Below are 20,591 nucleotides of genomic sequence, written 5' to 3'. Positions count from 1 at the left end.
AAAAATAAAAAGATAAATTCCTGTTTCCAGCTGGAGGATATATATATAGAGAGAGATATAGATATTAATTACGGTGGAATAATTTACCCTTCTTATGATGCTGTCCTTATCAGTCATTTCTTGCCTGTGTCTTGATGCTGCTTTTTTGCTTTCCTGACTCAGTTCAAAATACTGTTCTTCAAGGAGTGCTCGTGCCAACCGTTCCGACTCAGCTTTGGTTTCAGCTAAATCCAGCTGGGTAGTGAATGTCTCTCTGTAAAAAGGACATCAAGATTTTTTTCTCCTATACAAAACATTCCAAATTTTCAGGAAAATTAACAAAACCAAGTTATACTGTTCAGTTAGCTGTCATCTTAATTTCTTAAGAAAAATGAAATTTACAAAGCCACACTCTGTACTCTTGTATCTTTTGATGGTCCACAGAAGCTACAGCAGCAAGCTTACTGTAATTCAATTAAAATCTCAATCATCCATGAAACAGCACCCCTTAGGAAACCAGGACTCATTCTCCTGCCTTTGAGAAATAAAAAAAAACCACTAAACTGCATTTACAGTGTGGTTTATCAAAAGACACTTAACCCTATCATTATTAGCTACTTTTTCCACACAAGACTACTGCTCATGAAGACGTGTGCTCCAGACAATACGGAAAACTGTGTAATGTTTCTGAAAACATAGTGATTCTATACCTATGCAACCTTCTGCAGAAAGGCTTTCAAATTCTATCTATAGCTTGAGAGGCAGGGGGCAGAAACTTAGGTGCAGTATCTCATTAATGTATACACAACTTCACATCAGTTCAGCACACAAGCCAAACTTCCTTGCTCTTGCTTGGATTACAGGCAGAGCTCCTATATATTTGCCACCTAAAGCATGGTGACCAGTCTGGTACCCACGAGTCAGATGCACCCCGCGTATGTGATACAGCCCACAGCATGCTGAGATAGAAGGGGTAAAACACTGCTGCAGGATGGGCTCGTGACAGATGCCTTTCCCACACTGCAAAATAAGAGATTTATGCAATGAAACCCATATTGCTCTGAGAGTTCATTGATTTGATACATCTGAAGTAGACACAGGCCGCTACTGTCGAAAGGTAACTCTTGAAATACACTCAGTTTGAACACAAGAATGTGGAGAACAGTGAGGGAAGAGAATAAAAGTGATCTACAAAAATAAGTAAGAAAAGAGAAAAAGAAAAAAACCCACAAGAGAACTAAAGGAAGTCTCTCCTTTCTTCCTTTCCCCCTCATCCCATTTTTCTTTTTAAGTTGGATACTACTCCTGAACAACTTTGCATAGACAGGTATTTTCCTCTTACATCATATTTATCAGCCAAACACATTTTCTTTCTCCCTTTCTTAGTCCACCGAAATGCATCATGAACACTGTACACAACCTCCTCCCTTCAGATTGTTTTGCAATGCTGATGCTCAAATAGAACAAGAGACCCAGACTTCAGGAGAGAGAAACTCTGCTTCATGCAAAAGGCTACAGTCTCCTTCTTCAGAATAAATATATATATAATAAATTAATAAACTGGAAAAAACCCAAGATTAAAAACCCCCCTCTTTCCTTATTTGCTAACTTAGAAAATAATACATCACAATTAATGGTTGTTGGGTGAACTAGTTTTGCTGTAATCAGAAGTATACGAAACTTAGAATTCAAAGTATTTCAATTATATTTTTCTCAAATTATTTTATTTGCTATAGAAATATACTAAGTAATTATCAGGATAATATAATCAAATAGAAAAAGTTGTTATACAAGCAAGATCATCATCACAAATTGTAATTTTTTTCAACATTTTGCATTTTCCTAAATTCTCTGAAGTCATCATTCTTCTTCCAGACATTACAAATAGTCCAAAGCAAATACAAATAACCATAGTTGGCTTTGTGAGTCAGCATAGGTAACATTCTATGTATTTGCCATGTTACAAGGTGTTACAAGGTGTTATATAACACTTTTGAGACCTATTTTTTTCTGAAGGTATTTAACATCTTAAATCTGATTCAAAATCTTCATGAGTGAGACCACACTATATGAAAAAAAACTTATGTCTATTTGAGGAACACAATGGGCATACTTTTCATTTTGCAATTCCTGCATTTTCCTTTGAGTTTCTTTATTCTTTTCCTCAATTTCCTCTTTCAGCTCCTTAACCTGAGTTTTGTAAAGTGTCTGTAAAAGAAAGCATAAAAAAAGAAGCATTACAAAAATTCCATAGTGAAATTCTTTATTGTTTTGGTACTGGTTGGTTTGAACCTCTCAAACTCCAACACATGCCAGTAATGTCTTTAATGGAATTTCCTCCTTCCTGCCTGTCCAAGATGCCCCTTTCCCGTTTCCCTTCTGTGGGGAACTGATGTGACCAGGTTAGTTTCCAATTTTCTAGTCTGGTTTCCAACATAGTTATACAAACACACTTGCTGACAGAACAGAAAGAAGGCACTAGGACACAGCTGAGCAGGTGTTTTGGAGACAACAGGACAAAACTGCATCTTCTTGTAGCATTACTGTCTGAAAACATTAGTCACACAAGCTAATACTTGTCCTGTGCTTCTGCTTGCTGCATTCTGTTTGTATCCATGCATCTGTTCTCTTAGACTTTAAGCTTATTGCTTAATAACTGATTCAACAGAAGTCTGATTTATGTGAATGACTTCTGTTCTTAATTACTATATTGTTATTAACACCAGTAGTAATTCTGAAAGTAAACATTTCATCTTTTACAGTGAAGTACTTTCGCTAAATATTCAGACTGAATTACGAATGTCTCATTTAAAATGCTAATACATGCTAGTGAAAAAAGAAAAGTGAGACTGAAACACAATATTCTAGATCTTCCCACTAACAATATGTTAAGCAAAAATGCACAAAACTCTATAACACATAATGAAATTACAATCATACGCAGTTTAATAAACACAAAAATTTTTACTGCCCCTTCAAGGTAGAACCAAATTTCAAAAGTACTTCCCAAAGTGAAATGAAACTGTCCATATTCACAAATGTATCTAAACTTCAGGCATTATGAAGCATCTCATGCTACTGTTTCTTTACACAGAAATTAAACAGATCAGACTAAATCTATAAAATACACATTTTGGCTACCTGGAGTACTGAAGAAAGCTCTTCAGGGTCTCAGGTCAGAGAAGGTATCTTTTTAGAAGGATGTAGAATATGTGCAGAATGCTATTGGATCTATAGTTCTTAAATACTTAGGATAGATCAATTGCATGGAATGTATTGCAGTAAGTATGCAGATTTTCAACTCTAGAAAGTTTGCAAATACGTCAGAAAAATACCTCTTTTCCAACCTCAAGATAACAACTACCTTGATGAATAATTCAGATAAGTTACTTAACATAATACATAAGATTTGGCAAACAACTACAGAGCAACATATTAGATCAGCTATCTAACGTCCTCTAATTTTTTATTCATTGTTTGTATTTCAAACAGGATTTTGTGAATCGCTGATTAAAATCAGGTTGTTATTTACATGTAAAATTTTTTAATTTGTCAAACTATTCACTGTTCAATGATTTCATGTCAAAATATAGCACAATTCTTCGCATGTCTTACCGAAAAATACTGCTCAGCTTCAAGCTGATCCTGAAGCTCACGCATTTGACCTTCATTTCCTCTGTACTGTCTTTGAAGGAATAAAAAACCAAAACATGTTAAAACTCAGCTACTAAAAAATGACAGACTAAAAAAGACAGACTATGTCTAACAAGAACAGCATCCTAGAAAAATCTTACAGTTGCACACATATTATTTCACAAGGATCAACAGTTTTCTGTATCCTAGAATTCTGATTTAATTACACTATTTATTCTACCCTGATGATCGTTTCAGTATGTAATTTAGAAGACAAGAAGTACTCTAAATAGAGAAAGGTTATGTCAGCTGAAGGAAGATAAGATAGAAGCCTATTTAATGAAAAATGTCTTCAGTTAGCTTAAGAAATGTTAAGGAAAAGAATCCCACAAAGTAAAACTAAAAGTCCCACATGATTTAATAAGTAGTATCATAGTCAATCCATAAAGAAGTCACTCAAATAGAAATGGCATATATGCCTTGACATAGAACGATGAGCCAAGAATTGTTTCACATCATAGCTCATAACAAAAATATTCTAACGCTGAAGGATACATACAGAAATCATAACACGCAGCTAAAAATATTCTTCTAGTTTAGGAAAAAATGCCTATGTACCAGAGAACATTTTTCACTAATAGGAACAAGCAAAACAGTGCATGTATAATTAAGCAACTTTTTCCATTTTACTTCAGATTTTTACTTACTTAGCAAGTTGAGCCAACTCAAATTCCAGTAATCTCTTTGCTTCCAACAATGTATTGATTTCCTGTTTCAGCTGCTTCTCGGAACCCTTCAAGTTATCTGCTTCAAAAGCTTGTGTCTTTAATTCATTCTGTGCCATTATTCGCTTATTCGTCTCTTGTTCTAGCTGAAGTGTTAGATTCTTTACCTAAAAGAGAAATATTCCACTTAAGAGCATTTGTTGAATAACTAATTGCATGTGGTTGAAAGTGTTTCATATATGGGTTATTTTATGTCAAACACCACTGCCTAGATGCTACACATTGTACAACGTGTAAAAATATTCCTAGATCTCCAAACACTTCAGTACAACAATCTTACAGAAAGCTGCTGCCCTTACACAATGTACTGATATGACACTGCAGGATGATAAAGCTGCCCCATACTTGGCTTATTTCAAAGGCCCAAATGTGTTTTATCTTATCTTAAAGGCAACACTAGAAGAAACCTAACTTGAAAGAAACTTGAAAGAAACCTAACTTCAGCAGAAAAGTCCTGCAAACCTCTCTGTGGATTTCAGGTCTTAAAAACTTCTCACCCTAGAAAGAATTGCAGCCTTTCAGCTATATAAAGACTAATTTACACAAGTTGTGACCCCAAAGTAAGGTGCTATAACCTTCATTTTCAGTGCCCTGTGAAGAAAAAGCACAGATGAAACTACTATTCTTAGTACCTAGTTTTCTAACTGAATTTCCTTGAAAAAATGCTTTTCTGGAGAATGTAAACTCAGAACTGCAAAACCAATCAGAGTACAGAGTCAAATTCACAAGCAAATATTTCCTTTAAAAAAAGAAAACACAAAAAATTGCATTATATAAAATTAAGGGCTTGAATGCCTAAGGCATCTAAGACCTAAGAAGCAAGTGGAAACTACCGAGCACCATTTAGGCCAACAACTGTCTACAGCTCTACTGAGAGATGTACTATACAAGGAGCTCAATGTAAGTGAATTTTATTTTTTATTTATGCAGCTATAAATTCTTATTTATATAAAAAATTATCAGTGATGAAAATTTCACTTACTTCATCTTCCAGTCTTTCCTTTTGCTCAAGAAGGTGTTCTAGTTTCTGCTGAGATTGCTTCAGGTCGAAGTCCAGCATGGAACACTGTTTTTCAGCTTGAACTATTCTATTTTCTGCCTTTTCTCTTGCTGCCCTTTCTTCCTTTACTTTTTTTTCCATTTCTAAACAAGATTAAGGAAAGAAAAACAATAAAAATGAATATGTAGCATCTGCAATAACGCTTTCGTAAACACAGCCTTAAATATCGTAATATTTTTCGGACCCTTTTGTGAATCTATTTAAGCTCTTCTGCTGTTAGATGGACTGATTACTGAGTAAAAACTTCCTGGCATTATTACAAGAAACACTAAAATAGAAATAGAATTCCAATTTGCATTCCAAGCACTGGAATATTATGATGGCAACTGAAAGATAAATAGTGAAATTGAAAAATGCAAATTCTTGAAGTAACCATTATAAAGGCAAAGTTTCATTTCTGCAAATGGATAGTACATGGAAAGAAAAGAAATGGTATCATCCATTTCTGAAGAGTTATAAACGACACATGCTGGTACTGATGACCTTCACAAAGAAAACCTGATGTATTCAATCATAGAATCATTTTGGTTGGAAGAGACCCTCGAGATCATCAAATCCATCCATAACCTAACTCTGGCACTAAACCATGTCCCTAAGAACCTCATCTATACACCTTTTAAACACCTCCAGGGTGGTGACTCCACCACTTCCCTGGATACATACATATATACATATATATAAATAAAATTAAGATATCAAGACATGTCTTTAATTCATGGGTATGTATCTATAAAAGAAGCGTCAACATTTCAGACAAGCCTAACACAACACTGATATTTTTAATGCAGTTACGCAGGAACGAATACTCCAAGACATCCGTCTTGATAATGCATACTTTCAGTTCCATTTAATGTTAGACAAAATTTCAAGATTCAATAGCATTTTAGAAGCCAAGGAAGGCGTTGAACTGCAAACACAGTAAGATATTCAAAACATTAAGAAACAATGCAATTTTTATGGTACAAGCACCATGTTAGAGAAAATTTTTAAAGTATATTTTTCATTATGCATGTTTTAAAATTTTGATATGCATTTTCTTTATACAAGGGATTAAATGCTTGTATAAGAGTACTTAAATTATAAGACAATGTGTTTTAAGATATCATAATCTAAGTACCTTCTACTATGTATTTACCCAACACGTGCGAGAAACACTTACCACACATTGCAACTGATCTTGCCTCCTCTATTGACTGATACTTGTCAGTTAACCGAGCTTTAGTCACTTTGTGTTCGTTTACTTCCTGTTCTAACCGGTCTTGTAATGATTTGAGTTTGTAGTTCAAATCTATCTCTAAATTATTCTTTTCCTAAAGAAAAGAAAAAAAAAAAAGTTACCAGATTTATAAAATATTTCTATAATACCTGAGGGAAACACATTTCATTTCTTCCTTTTTTTAGTGTTAGATTTTTGTTATGAAGAAATTATCCATGTTATTTTCCATGCTTAATAAAGAATGGCAGCAGCCACAACTGCACTCAGTGCTCTAGAGAAAACTTCATTAACTTTTTTCAGTAGTCTATAAATTCATAAGATAATGGAAACTTCTCAGTTTGAATAATTAGTAGTCATCAAAATTGGAAAAATACAACTAATCCAATGACAACACTAGAGCACAGAGGAATGTGAATTATTGTTACCTGGATGCAACTATGTTATTTCATTGTTCAGACTGCTTCCTATTCAAAGTAACTCATGGAACAAGCACTGGAGATGAGCTTTGAGAGACAGGAACTTGTGTTTAGATTGCAGCTTCATGTAATGCCAAAGAAAAAAAAGCAGTGACTGCTTGCACCTTCCCCCACAGGTAGTCATATCTCTCTGGTTTATTTGGATAGACCACACAGCACTGCAAGTGTCTACCTGACCTCAAAACATACAGCTAACAACGTAGCCTATCTGGAAAAAGGGTGCAGGATTTTCTTTTACTCTTCTTGTTTCTCTGTCTTGAGGAGGAGATCAGAAATGTAAGGGGAACATGCTGCTACCATTCTTTAGGAGGGAAGAAAAAAAATCGAAATAGTTCGGCTCCAAAGTTGATCAAAAGGTCTGGCAATGATCCAGCCAGATTAAAATCCAGTAAAAGCAGAAATTTAAATTTCAGGTTTTTAACAAGTTCAATTCATGGATTTTCAGGAGGTAAGTTAGGCAGGCAGAATAAAAATTGCTACTGGCAGATGTGTTGGATCCTTGAATCAGTGATAGTGAATGACAAACATGAATTTTATACCCAAAACTACAAGTAAGAGGACTTCTGAGACCTAACATACTGATGAGCTAGTAAAATAGCACTATTTAGTTAATAATTTTAACAAAAGACTGATTTAGAGCAAGAACAGAGGACATCAATAAATACTATTTGAAAATAATAGTCAAAAGTTGACAAAGAACATCAGCTCAACATCATTTTACCATACCTTTTCTGAATTATTAAGCATATCTTGTGCTTGTTTTCTTTCTGCTTCCACTCTTTCAAGATTGTTTTTGATGTTTTTTACTTCTTCTTGTAAAGTTGTAATCCGAACTGCCATAAGAAATGAAATATGATTCCATATTAGTTACTTAACTTAGATTGATAGGTTTTTCCACCTTTAATGATTTCTGGGCCCCTAAAATATTTACACCTTCAGATTTTTCAGGCTGTACATTTGTCCTGGTTTTGTTAAAAACAAGACGAGTTTCTCTATCCGTGAATTTTCCTTTCAGCGAAGGTCTTGTTAGTAACGGCATTTTTCTAAAGTAGGATACACGTTTTGGTAGACATAGCAATGGAATGCAAGGTCACTGATAAGGATGCACATCCCAGAAGTGAGAGAGGCAAGGAGGAGTGAACTGAACAGGTGACTAAAACTGACCAACTAAGTATTCCATCCCATTCACGTGATACTTCATATAAAAGTGGGAGATCACAAGGGCTTCGGCCATTTTTCGTCTTCTTCAACTATGGCTGACATCTGGGAAGGACTCTGCTGCCGTCCCTGCCAACTGAGGCCTAGTGACAGACTTTGCATCCTTGAATCCAGGTCCAGTTGGCTGCAGAGTCCAACCCAGGACTTCGGGTGCTGGCCCTACAGCTCCCAGAGCAATTCCCATTTGCCAGAACTTTCAAGATTGGTTTTGTATATTTTGTATTATTTTCTCTATTTTATTAGTAGCATTAGTAAAACATTTTTAACTTTTTCCAACTCTCTCTCTTTGCTTTTTCTATCGCCTTTCCTTAGTGGGAAGCGGGGGTGGTGCAGCAAGGGAGTTGAGGGGGCCAATAAAGCATCTGCCACAGTTTATTGTCACCCTGAAATTAAACCCTGACAACATTGTAAAGGAAAGTGATCTCTTCAGCCACTCCTTATGCATGCCATTAGTAACAATTCACAAAAAACAATCACATGGAAAATTTGCTGCCTGCCTTGCATCACTCCCAGTATCTAATATGCAAAATTTCTTCTGTTAATCCAAGTTCTGCTGTGTTATTCAACAAGCACCTTTTCTGACGTTAACTCCACTAATATGTAGATAAGGCACATTATGCAGAACATCAGTCTCAAATAGATCTACAGGTACCAATACAATATGCATTCACCTAACTGTGATTCAAGCGCTCTGCCATGGACTGAGGAACTATTCTTCATCTCCCACAGCAACCACCACAAGGGTACATCAGCTTGGCTATTACACCAAGGCAGTCAGACAGACTTTCATGTCTTCTCTAGCACTATATCAACTTTTCATATTTTTGTATTCAAACTTTTAGTCAGGACAGCCCAATAGACTTTCAATCAGTGGTTTCCCACTCTTTGATTTTCATAGTCTCCCACCCAAGAGCCGCTCAGACACAATCAAGAAGCAAGACCTAATCTTCAGAAATTGTTCTAGTAAGTGACATTTGGTTTGCAGATGGCTTTCCTCCCTTTATGTAGCTGTATGTAATAAAGTAGGATTATCACAACTTTTTCAGTACATTATAATTACAGAAGAATTACCTTGTAGTTCTCCAATCATTTCAGATCCATGACTTCTGTCCCTTCGTTCTGACTCCAAAGCTGCTTGTAGTTGGTAATAATCTTTCTCCACCTGCAGTTTCGTGCTTTCTAGAACTCTGCACCTTTCCTGCAGTTCTCTATTCAGTGATTCTACCTGACTTAGTGACTTGCTCATTTCTGTGTTACCCTTTCTCAGTCTTGCTGCTGTATCCGATTCTGTCCTCAGCAAATCATTTGCTTCTTCTAGCTGTTAAAATAAAACAAACAAGATTCTCAAATATAAAAATTATTGGGACCAGTTTTTTTGTATCTGAATGCTCAATACTGCTTCTCAAATCTAAGAAATAATGAAGACAATGAACAAAAGCAACATACTTGTTTCTGTAATTGTGTTATCTTCTCATTTGTAATTTGTGAATGTTGGCTGATTTTTTTCAAGTCTTCCACCTGGTCTTTTAGTGTAGACACTGAAGAGAAATTACATCATTAATACATTAAATTTTTTAAATCCCTATGGTTTTTTATTATTTTACACCGACATGCTCAAATAAATTCTTGCCATAAGTCTTTCATTGACTTTTTGCTTCCTATATGCACTTTCAGGTCAAATTTTGTGTTTGCAGAACAATTCACACTGTAGACAACATAATTTGAAAATAAGACAAAAATATTGTGCTCTAGTTAAAATTTTTAAAAAAGAAATTCAACATTTGTGTTCATTATTTGAAAAGATCATTTTAAAGTTGCGTAGCACTTCAGATGCTAACGTCATAAATTTTTCTCCAAAAAACATCATACACCTCATCAGTGTCCATGTTTGGACATCATGGCATACCTTCATTTTCCGCATTCCGTCTTTTTTCATTCTCTTGTTCCATTTTTCTTTGGTAGTCATTCAACTTATGTTGCAATACCATCTTTTCCTTCTCAATCTGAGACACTGTCGATTCTAAGTTCTTTCTTTGATTTCCCTAAAATTATAAGCATTGTTATTTTCTATTTACATTTTAAGGAATGATCCCTAAAGGAGTATCTCTGCAACTAACTAATCAAGGAAACTGATACATTGTTTCCAATGAATGGGTTTCTGGCTTCCTTGAAAGGCAAAACTTACGAAATTAGAAAAATCATCATTAATGTGATTATAAGTAAGTAACTATTAAAATTATTAAGAGACAATGCAAGGACTCAGTAGAAAATCATCTATATATAAACTCTTTTTTAGAGTAACTGATTTTTATAAACTCCAGAGAAATTGCTATGAGCAAGATTAAGCAAAACATTTAGCAGATGAAAGAGAACTCAGTGTGATTTGCCAAAAGAAAGTTTCTGAAAATGTGTACAAATAAAAATTCATCTCCCAGTGCTACGTATTGAAATGTGATGGTTTGGTCTCAAATTTAAACTCAGAACAATATTTTTAGTAACAGAAGAAATATCTTAAATCATGAAAATACTACCCACATTTTTTACCCAGCTAAGAAGGCTTCAGTAAGGAAAAAAATTACCTCTTCATCCAGTTCTTTCATTATCTTGTCTAGCTTTATGTTTGAAGATCTAAAAATAAAAGAAAACCATTGAAGTAATATTTGAGAAGGATACATTATACATAGTGGTTTTTCTAGTGAAATAGTTTGGGACAATTACTAAAACATTACATTCTGGCTAATATTCCTTTGTAGTAAACATTTGAAATTGAAGGAAAAAAACCAATCACTGGTAATAATTTGTAAAATACATTATTAAGTATATTATCAACTTTGCTGCAAATTATATGTGGAAAACTTTTAGGTACCACATTTTATCCCTAATCTGCAAATGTAAAAACAGTGTAAGTACACAACAAGCTATCATTAGAATACTCCAGTGAACTGTTAAAACTTCCTCTAGTTGAAGAACTTGCCAAATATCTAAAATGGTTCATTAATTCAACAGTAGACCGCTCCCTACTATGGAGAAAGATATTTAAATAATATTGTTTAGAATTTTCTCTGTGGAAGGAATGTATTAGAACATAGTACTATACAGAGAGTGAGGTTAAGTGCACAGCAAAACCTCAGTTAAATGACAATAACAGTGACACATCTATTGTGGTTTTTTAGCTATTTACCCCTTTTCAGAGAAAACAAAAAGGACTCAGACAATGTTGCCTGGCAGGTACAACAAGGAGTAGTTACAGCAATATATCCTATCTCCTAACTCTGCAGTAAATGCCATCACATATTGGAAGACACACTTGTGCAGGAAGACAGTTATCTAATATCTTCCAAGCCAAGTACATCCTGCTTGTGGAACACAATCCAAACACGGGAACATGGCAGTTGTGATTAAGTGACGTCACACAGTCTAAATTCCCACTAGACCATTTTGGCTACTGGTTCCCACATAAGTAGGTTGTATAGTCCTACACACTGTAGTCCTAATTCATTAATCTAAATTCTTCCTATATCATATATCTAGTGTTGCATCCTGGCTTTATTTAGGCCTTCAGGAAAAGTCTCCAAGAAAAGGAGCTAACTGAAGGGGAATTTAGTTTGCATGGATCAGAGTAAAGATTTCTGCTTATCAGAAAAGAAGAATCCCAACTGTTTGTTCATAAATGTAGCTCCAAGAAATAGGCAAATTCTCAGAGAGGTACTTCTTAACATGATAGAAACAAGACTGTAGAAAGCAAATAGTTGTTTTTTATCTATCAGTCACTGAAAAAAAAAAAAAGGTATGTGGTTTTCCAAAAAGTACCATGTATTTAGAAACCAGACAGTTAATTTTATTAATCAAATATATGCCATATATACAGTATTTTACATTTTAAAAAATCAGCATGATCATTGTATACTTCAGTCCAATAAAACACCTGAATTCAGGGTATCAAGTAAACTCGAATACTCAAGTGTTCAGAAAGAATACATGTTACAGGGGTGCCAATGAAAACAAAACATTTTCTTCATACTGTAGTCAAGAAAACAATTCAAATATTGTTTTAGAATTACTTAAACCTGGGCCTGGAATTCCCTTGGAGATCTACAGTATCATTCTTAGTGTTATTCTGGTAATCCCTAAAGCAGTAATACAGAAGTGAAGTGTTAGATATATTTAAATTATGTAAACAATTAAAGTTCAAAGTCTCACCTGCACTTTTGCTCCATTTCATCTTTCAACTGCATTTCATTATGTAGTTGTTCTTCCAATTCATAGATCATCCTCTGCATATTTTCCAGCTTTAAATATATATTGGTACATGAAAGAACATGCATTAAATTTAAAAACTTTAAAAAAGGTCTTCAGAATAGTCAGTGCTGCTTAGGTTGTACTACAGTTTACTCACTTCTATCTCAACACTAGATTTTTACCTTATTAAAATGTGATATCCCCCACCCCCAAATTTCTAAAAAAGTTAACTACAGTAAACAAGTTAAATATTATGCAGTTTTATCATTTGAACACACAGAAAATTCTAGGGTTCTGAATAGTTGCATCAAAATTCACAGGGCTCAGCTAAGTCAAATCCTGCTTGTTTCAAGGATCTTCAGAATCAGACTAAAGATATTACTGCAAAGATATAAGAAAGCATTTTAATTAGTCTCAAAATGAACCTAGCATGAACCACCACATGAATTTTGCAATGCATCTTCAAGCTCTCAACGAGTTCAGGAAGCAGAACCAGGCCTGTCAGTTATTAACAATAGGAAGAAAATGCTTTTAACATCTCTTTAATAGAGATCATTTTTACAGCTAGCACTGTACTAAAGTTTGAAAACAGTAACAAACTTCAGATGTTAAAACAGAACATTGTTTGTTTGCTAGCAAAAGAAATTCAGAAATTCATCCTGTTCATGTATCCTTAAAATATCTACCTTATACCGGATCTCGGGGCAAATTAATCTCCCTCCAACATCAGGAAAATCTTCCATTAACAAGATGGTGTCAACTTTGAGGAAGCTCATTAAGTCAGCCCTGCACTGATTCACTCTTGTAAACCTTTTTGCTGATCTTGTCAGGATTATTTAGCTTTCCCACATCTCCCTCAACTCCCTTGGAACTGCATAGAAAAGAATTACAGATCTAACCTAGACCCTCTTCAAAGCAACATATTCAAGTGGTTCTGACTCCTTGCCTTCTTGTTCCTTGTTCTAACTTCAAAAACTCTGACAACTGCCTGTCTCCTTTTGCACAATCATCCCAGAGAAAGGAGCAATAGTACAGTTCCTCCTACATCTGCCTCTTCCTTTTTTCCTTTTCTCAGAAAATATTTGTAGAGGAACTAGAAGTGCTCACTAATATCATAAAGAGGAGACAAATAACACTTGTTTCTATTATTTCTTGACAGCAACAGAAAGTGTTCTCAACAAGGACTGCCCTCTCTACAGTCCTAGACTAAGATTTCAGTTTGGAGACATATGGTAGCATGCTTTAACCATATTAAATGAGAAAGTTACAGGTGAGATTGTATTTGCCTACTTCTAGGCAGGTGTTTTTCTCACTTCCTTACTTTCTATCTGTTTTCCTTCCCGTTGTAGTGTGAAATAAAAAACAGAGCACTCAGGTGCTCTCAAGAACTGGATATACTTTCTCATTTCTTCCTTGTTCTTTCTTCCACATTCTTAAGCTGCTCTGAAGTTTTCAAAGGAAGAACGCAGACATGGTGACTGGGAACTAACCAGAAACTACACATTTTGTATATTCAGTACTCTACTTATATATTTGCCACTACCTATCACAATGCTCTGAGAGAGTAAGGAAATACTGGAAGAAATAGACTTCTCAGCACATACAGAACAGCTCTGGAAAACCAATTGCTGCTGTGACATACAACATAACACCGCGTAGATGAGACAATGGTTGTAGTCAAAAACCAAAGTGATGGCCTCTAAATCTAAACTTTGAGGAAAAAGGACCAGTACACACATGTAGCTCTTTGGTATATGAACCACTGAGAAATAAGGCAAGAAGCAAGACTATTTAAAGGCTAGCTCTCACTTCAGTAAAAAGGGACCACAGTTAATGCACAAAAACACAGGAAAAAGAAGTTTCAACATAACCGTTCTTCCATTTCTTGGTTATTCATTTTATAGCCCTTCCAGACAGGTTGCATAGAGGGACTAAATGGGATAGATGAGGAACACGTCCAGAAAGACATTTGGCAACTGGAGGCATTTCTGTCCTGACTCCTACTGGTTTGGACCTCCATTGCCTCCTCTTGCTTCTTTCTGTCTCTGGATGCTTTTATAGTGTTGTGCTCCAAGGGGTCTAAGCTTGCTGAGCAGTCTAATTCCATCAGTATGAGACAAATGGCTTCCAGAGAACTTTTGCACAAACTGATATCAATAGACTAAATAACACCTTAAGAAAATCCTGAGTTACAATTAACTCAGTATAAAAGCATTCCTTTATGTTTTAGTTTGTTCTCCATTTCCATTTTGAGTAGGAGGCAAGAGAGGAAAGGAGTATGGAAAAGCCTGTCTACAGCATAGAAGTCAAGAGAAACCCCTCTGGAACTGCCATAATTTTTTTACTTTTTTAACCACCATGGCATCCTGTGTCTGGTTCTGCACCCTGAACAATGAAGAAAACTGAAGACCCAGTACAAAAGAATCTGTTAATCTCCTCTTTCTTAATATCTGGACTGTTTACAGGTGGTTATGGTAGCACTAAGACAAATTAAATAATCAGATCTTCAAAGAGATTTGAAATTCAATCAAAGGACACTGAATTCACTTTTCATCCAACTTCACAGCCTAATTCTGTGAAGTTTACACACTTCCAAAACGCAATTAATTTATTGGAAACTTCTGGCACTTGGTTCCTCCCAGAAGACACTCAGTACTATGCCAAAATACAGACAGACCAGGTACGCATCTCGTGTTATATTTCCAGAACTAATTAATTTGCTAACCATGTGTCAACATTACCGTTTTCATTGCAGCATGTAATGAAAGAAAAACAGCTGAGAAAGAACTGTAGGGTAAAAATATCTTGTAGTAAATTCTTAACATTTATTTAAACCTCTCTGTACCACTCATATCCTTCCAGAGCTTCACCTCCAAAACTGGTAAATCACAAGACATTCAAATACACCTGACAATACAGACAGGACTCTTGAGAGATCTTTAACTACAATACAAGTGCCTGTATTATGCTAATTATTACAAGTCCATTCAGTAACTCTTTTCAGAGTCAACCAAAGGCCAGCACACAGCTTTAAGTACCTGCAAATATCTGAAAGTCTGGCTGTTTTTTAAATTTTACCATATCAACAGCCAAATGCTTATGAGGAGAATAAAATTTATGTAACATGACAACATACATAAAGTAATCAAGACACTTCAATGCTTAATAAATTCAGTTAGCCCAATAAAGTACATAATCAGTTGCCCTGACCTTTACAAGTTTTCTCTGAGTAATACCATACGTCATTAAAACCTTTACATTGCATGTTTAAGAGAAAAGGGAACATGCATCAATATCTGCTTCTCTTCTGCTTTAAATAGAAAATGTAACAGAACACAATACCAACAAAGTAAATCATAGTCAAAGCCAAGAAGATTTCTTTTAGCATTAATTACCAATTTTTTTACAGTGTTTTCTTCTGGAAAAGCAATTTGTAAAATATCGGACCATTCTAAGGGAACAGTTTGATTTACACCAGAACTTAGACAGAATCCAAGCAAGCCTTGTTTCCAGCACCTCAGCTTACCTTCCTGGAAGCCTGACTGCCAAGAAGCTTGAGAAGCAGTAACTGAAAGAATTCCTGACCATTTTGCGCTAGGTGAACTACTTTATAAATGCAGACCGTCAACGCCCAAATCCCCAGTAGCTTGTGGGGTAGCCTTGGGAAGGAAGAGAATCCCCAAGATGGGTACATTATCTGGCCACCTCCACTTGGTTCACAGAAGTCCAGCTCCAGAGTTAAACTGGCAGGTTGCTGGAAAGCCCAAGCTTCCCATCCCACTCACATCCAGACTCTGTGATTGCCACAAAGCCAAAGTACACCTGGGATCAATAAGGCCCTCTAAAAATACCACACAAACACTTTGATACTTCTAAAGATAAAAACCATGAATCCAGTTCCACATGAAGAGTATGCAGTTTTAGCTATTTTATCCCAATTCAGGAAACCCAATGCTATATGAAGAACTGGAATTCTGCTTTTCCCATAACTTTAACAGGCAGTCCGTAATAAATTGTTAAAACTTATTAGTTGATTTCCCATATTCCAAGCACTAAAATAATTTGAGACATTTGGAACTCTAACAGTTTATTCCCATATATGCAATAGATTCTTTGCTAGGATCCAATAAAGCTGAAAATTAGTGAAACATACCATACTTTTATCCACACTGGAGCCCGTTCTGTTATCATTGGAATTTTCTGCAGAAACAGCTAAATACCTGTAAAGACAGTTTTATTTTAGGAGTTGTTTAAAAGCAAAGTTATAAAAACACAAAGCACAATCATCCTAAAACATAACCCCCAGATTTTTTGTCCCAAAACGTGGATAAACAAAAAGTAACATAATCAGATTTTTCCATTTCTGTATTATACTTTAAGATTTCATCACATTTAATTGAAAACCTCATATAATTTATTGTAAAGGGCAAAGCAGAACACTGCAGTAGAAGACCTCAAAAAAAAAGGATTTCTGCCAAATACTAATACAACCACTTTTCTTTTTTTTTTAATAACCATTAATAAAATCTTTGCTCTCCCTGGTTACAACACTCTCACTGGCTTCCACCCCATAAATATTTACGCAGGCACTTATGCAGCAAGTAGCAGCAATGAAGTGAACTCTGCAGAGATTGTGTAACTTCCAACAAAGTTACTAAGAGCTCCACACAAAAAGCTTGCCCTGAAGCCAGCGTTCTTATTTTACATAAGTGCTTTCTAAAAATACCACAAATTTCTATTTGTCATGATTCTGAGAAGTCAGGTAAATAAATACAAATTACTATGTTCAAATTGCTTTGGTATTTGATGTGATATTCTTGGCCTGATAACTGATCTAGAGATGTACAGCATCTCTAACTGCACCAGAGTACGTGAGGAAGAACCCTCCAACACATGCCCTGAGGAAGATGGACACATCTTCTTTTCCATTTCACATGCATATTTTCACATCTACAAAAACCTCTCGAAAAGATCAAGGAGGGTAAAATCAAAGACATCTCCAAAGGCATGGCCAAATTCAGCATCAAGCCTGCTTTCAGACAATTGAATGACACAGAGGAAATGGAACAGCTCCCTACAGAAAGGGACTCGCTGTCTTGAGTGTAAGAAGCCACCATATTTTGCACACCAGCGCTGTTGAGCAGTGAGAATGAGATATTAAACAGGCACAGCACCAGCTCCATCAGAATCCAGAACAGAACACCCAAGCCAGATAGGGTTGCAAAGTATACTCAGCTAATATTCCAAAATCTGTGTTATAGGTGAAGTTCAATAATAAAACAGCCTATTTGCGAGATTACAGCTGTAGAAAGTATTCTATTCTAAACACTGCAGCACATATCAATAAGATTAAACTGAAGGAGGTGGGGAGATAAACGTGCCATTTTTTTCTTAATATTCACTTTAAAATATTTGAACTATCTTCAGTACAAAAAGGGAACAAAAATGAGGATTTAGCAAGTATGACCAGTCACTTCAGACTTTTCAAGACTATCACACCAGCAGAGTGTTATGGAACAAAATTAAATTCTAGGACAGCATTTTAGTTCTAGCAAGCCTATGAAGTCATGCTAATACTTAGCAGCAGAGTTCTTCAATGAGGGCAAAACACAGCCACTCAGTTCTCTAAATTCCCTATACTGTCCCCCAAGAAGCAAGAGAAGAAATTCTGTTATGAACAAGCTTCTGTATGCTATTTGACCTTCTTGATAATATATTCCAAAATCTTCCTGCAAGGCAAAAATTAAGACTTTAAGTTACAGACTAAAGTCAGAACAGCAGGTGAAATTCCTGAACTGCTGAACTCACACAAACCGTATGCAAAGCTTGCAAATCCTTCTACACTTTAGCATGCTGACAGCAACAACAAATCCAACTCTTTGCAGAGATGGGAAGAATTTCACCACAGGCTTGGAAAAGTGGTTCTTCTTCTATCCAAGGACAAAAAGGAGATTTATTTCCTTGAAGGCTTTCCTGTCCAGAAACGCTATTAAAACTAATAGTCTCTATCTGATATGGTCTACTAGAAGTTTTAGCCCATTTGAAGCCTGACACTCACCACAATTAAAAGCAGCTTTCAAAGTAAGAAAAAGTTACCAAGATTTTTTAATGTAGCTATGGCTATCTATAGTGCCTACAATAATAATGACTGTTAAAAGTATTAATTAATATCATTTTAACTGAGGTAATTTAAAGTCTTCTAAGCAGCAGCAAAAGCTGTAAAGCATCACAGTCTCACTCTGCAGTGGATTAGTACTTTGGAGAAAAAGAAGTTACAAAGCAGGTAACAGACAAGTAGAAAATATTTCTAGTAAGCCAAGGTTTATTCTACCACATGCAGAAACACTGATGTAAAGTACAGAATCTTTATAAACATTTCGGGGACAGTAATTTGCAGTAAAACAAAATGACACTTATATCCCAGATTCGTGACTCTATAATTCAGCGCTCTGCAGGCAGCTCTGCTTAGTAGCAGCAACAGTGGATTTTTCTTGCTTAGCTTCTGCAGCACCATTAGATAATATGCTTAATGCAGAATAAGACATTCACAAATTCAATGGGATATTTTAAGGTTCTGATGACTAGCAGTACTGGTCATCATTATCAAAGTGTCAAAAGAGCACAATTTATTAGGATTCTGAATCATTAATAAGAATCTGAAAAGGCTTGTATCTAAATACCAGTTTGTTAAAGTCAGAAACATTTTTGACAAAAGAACACACCATTAGTTTGCTTTCTGCGTACATACCGACGGTTGCTGTAGTACGTAAATCCTACAAAAGGAAGCTGGTTGCCCACAAATGCTTTTGGTATAGGAAATGTTTCTTCTTCTCCTTTGTCTTCTTCCAGATCATCAAAATTACTAGTGTCAATGTCACTACTTAAGTCAGGTACCACCGGTGCAACAGCTAGAAAAAAAGCAGAACAGCATAATACTGACTATTATATTACTCAAGTGACACAATCCAGAATTTGGGGTGGAAAGTTTCTCTTCTGTGTCTAAGACATCTCCTTCCTTGGTAGAGAGTAAATAAAACTCCAAATTCCATTAAAAAGAAATATGGCAGTCCTTTTGCTAACATAATACATAAGACAGATCACTGTCTCTGAGAAAAGTATTATACTTACTATCTCTGAGAGTTTCCCAAGCCCACTGATCATTTTTGAAGAAAAGGTGCCGTTTAATTTCTTCTACGCCATTTCGTCCTAGCCTCACTTCCCTGTTAAAGAGTATTTTGGTTAATCATGGAAAATTATGTATATTATTTTGAAGGAAAAAATCATTCTAAGGCATAATCTAACCACAAAGAATTACCTCTCAAACTAAGGTAAGAAACAGACATATATCATATGAAGATATCTATAGCATAGTAGCTACATTTCAGAACACAGTCTGGTTTTAAGTCCGGTCCATAAGAAGTCCTACTGCTACTGTTTCCATCAATCAGCAGCTACATTCCACTTTTTCTGGGAGCTCACGATGTTTGAATACCATGCAGCCCAGCAAATGCAGCAGGTCCCCTCCTTTGTTCGGAAGCAAACATTATGCTCATATTAATTAGTGTTGTTAGGAGTGTACTCACAAAGTGAAACAGACCTAACACGCACACTTCAGGTGGGCTTCCTCTGGGCTAACTCTACCCTGATCCTGAATGCTCACTAAGAGCTGGGGGCACTCCTGAAATGCACCTTTTGATTTAGCTTCATCCAGAAAGAATCTGTTTTGCATGCTCCTCAACACTGTGCAACACTGACCAAGGCAACAGGAGCTGTTACTAAGAAGAAACACTTCATATTTAAACTAAATTTATAAGGTAAACATACCCATAATAGTAGGATTTCCCTTCCCCTAGTATACATACTACCACCACAAAGAGAAGCAGCAACCATCGGTGACTCCTCTCCCAAATACTCAATTCTGTTGAGCAGTTTAGAAACCCCCACAAAATAAATATATATGTTCTTTCAACATGAGAAGAAATTCT

General features: G+C 35.6%; 1 protein-coding gene across 3 annotated transcripts in view; it reads right to left on the bottom strand.

The window, feature by feature from the left end:
- Positions 1-20,591, bottom strand: part of ROCK1 (Rho associated coiled-coil containing protein kinase 1) — an 88,595-nt gene that overhangs the window by 23,469 nt on the left and 44,535 nt on the right. For all 3 annotated transcript variants that reach the window (XM_065830321.2, XM_065830319.2, XM_065830320.2), the window contains exons 9-23: positions 19,735-19,826; positions 19,355-19,514; positions 16,760-16,826; positions 12,568-12,656; positions 10,947-10,995; positions 10,274-10,409; positions 9,814-9,905; positions 9,439-9,685; positions 7,876-7,982; positions 6,617-6,767; positions 5,380-5,540; positions 4,320-4,504; positions 3,595-3,664; positions 2,093-2,187; positions 88-253 (exon numbers count right to left, since the gene is read on the bottom strand). In XM_065830321.2, coding sequence (XP_065686393.1) covers positions 88-253; positions 2,093-2,187; positions 3,595-3,664; positions 4,320-4,504; positions 5,380-5,540; positions 6,617-6,767; positions 7,876-7,982; positions 9,439-9,685; positions 9,814-9,905; positions 10,274-10,409; positions 10,947-10,995; positions 12,568-12,656; positions 16,760-16,826; positions 19,355-19,514; positions 19,735-19,826 — 1,867 coding nt within the window. The remainder of the gene's footprint in view (positions 1-87; positions 254-2,092; positions 2,188-3,594; positions 3,665-4,319; positions 4,505-5,379; positions 5,541-6,616; positions 6,768-7,875; positions 7,983-9,438; positions 9,686-9,813; positions 9,906-10,273; positions 10,410-10,946; positions 10,996-12,567; positions 12,657-16,759; positions 16,827-19,354; positions 19,515-19,734; positions 19,827-20,591) is intronic.

The sequence above is a fragment of the Patagioenas fasciata genome, chromosome 2, assembly GCF_037038585.1.
Source record: "Patagioenas fasciata isolate bPatFas1 chromosome 2, bPatFas1.hap1, whole genome shotgun sequence".
NCBI classification, from domain to species: domain Eukaryota; kingdom Metazoa; phylum Chordata; class Aves; order Columbiformes; family Columbidae; genus Patagioenas; species Patagioenas fasciata.
This window is presented reverse-complemented; position numbering and strand designations above follow the sequence as displayed.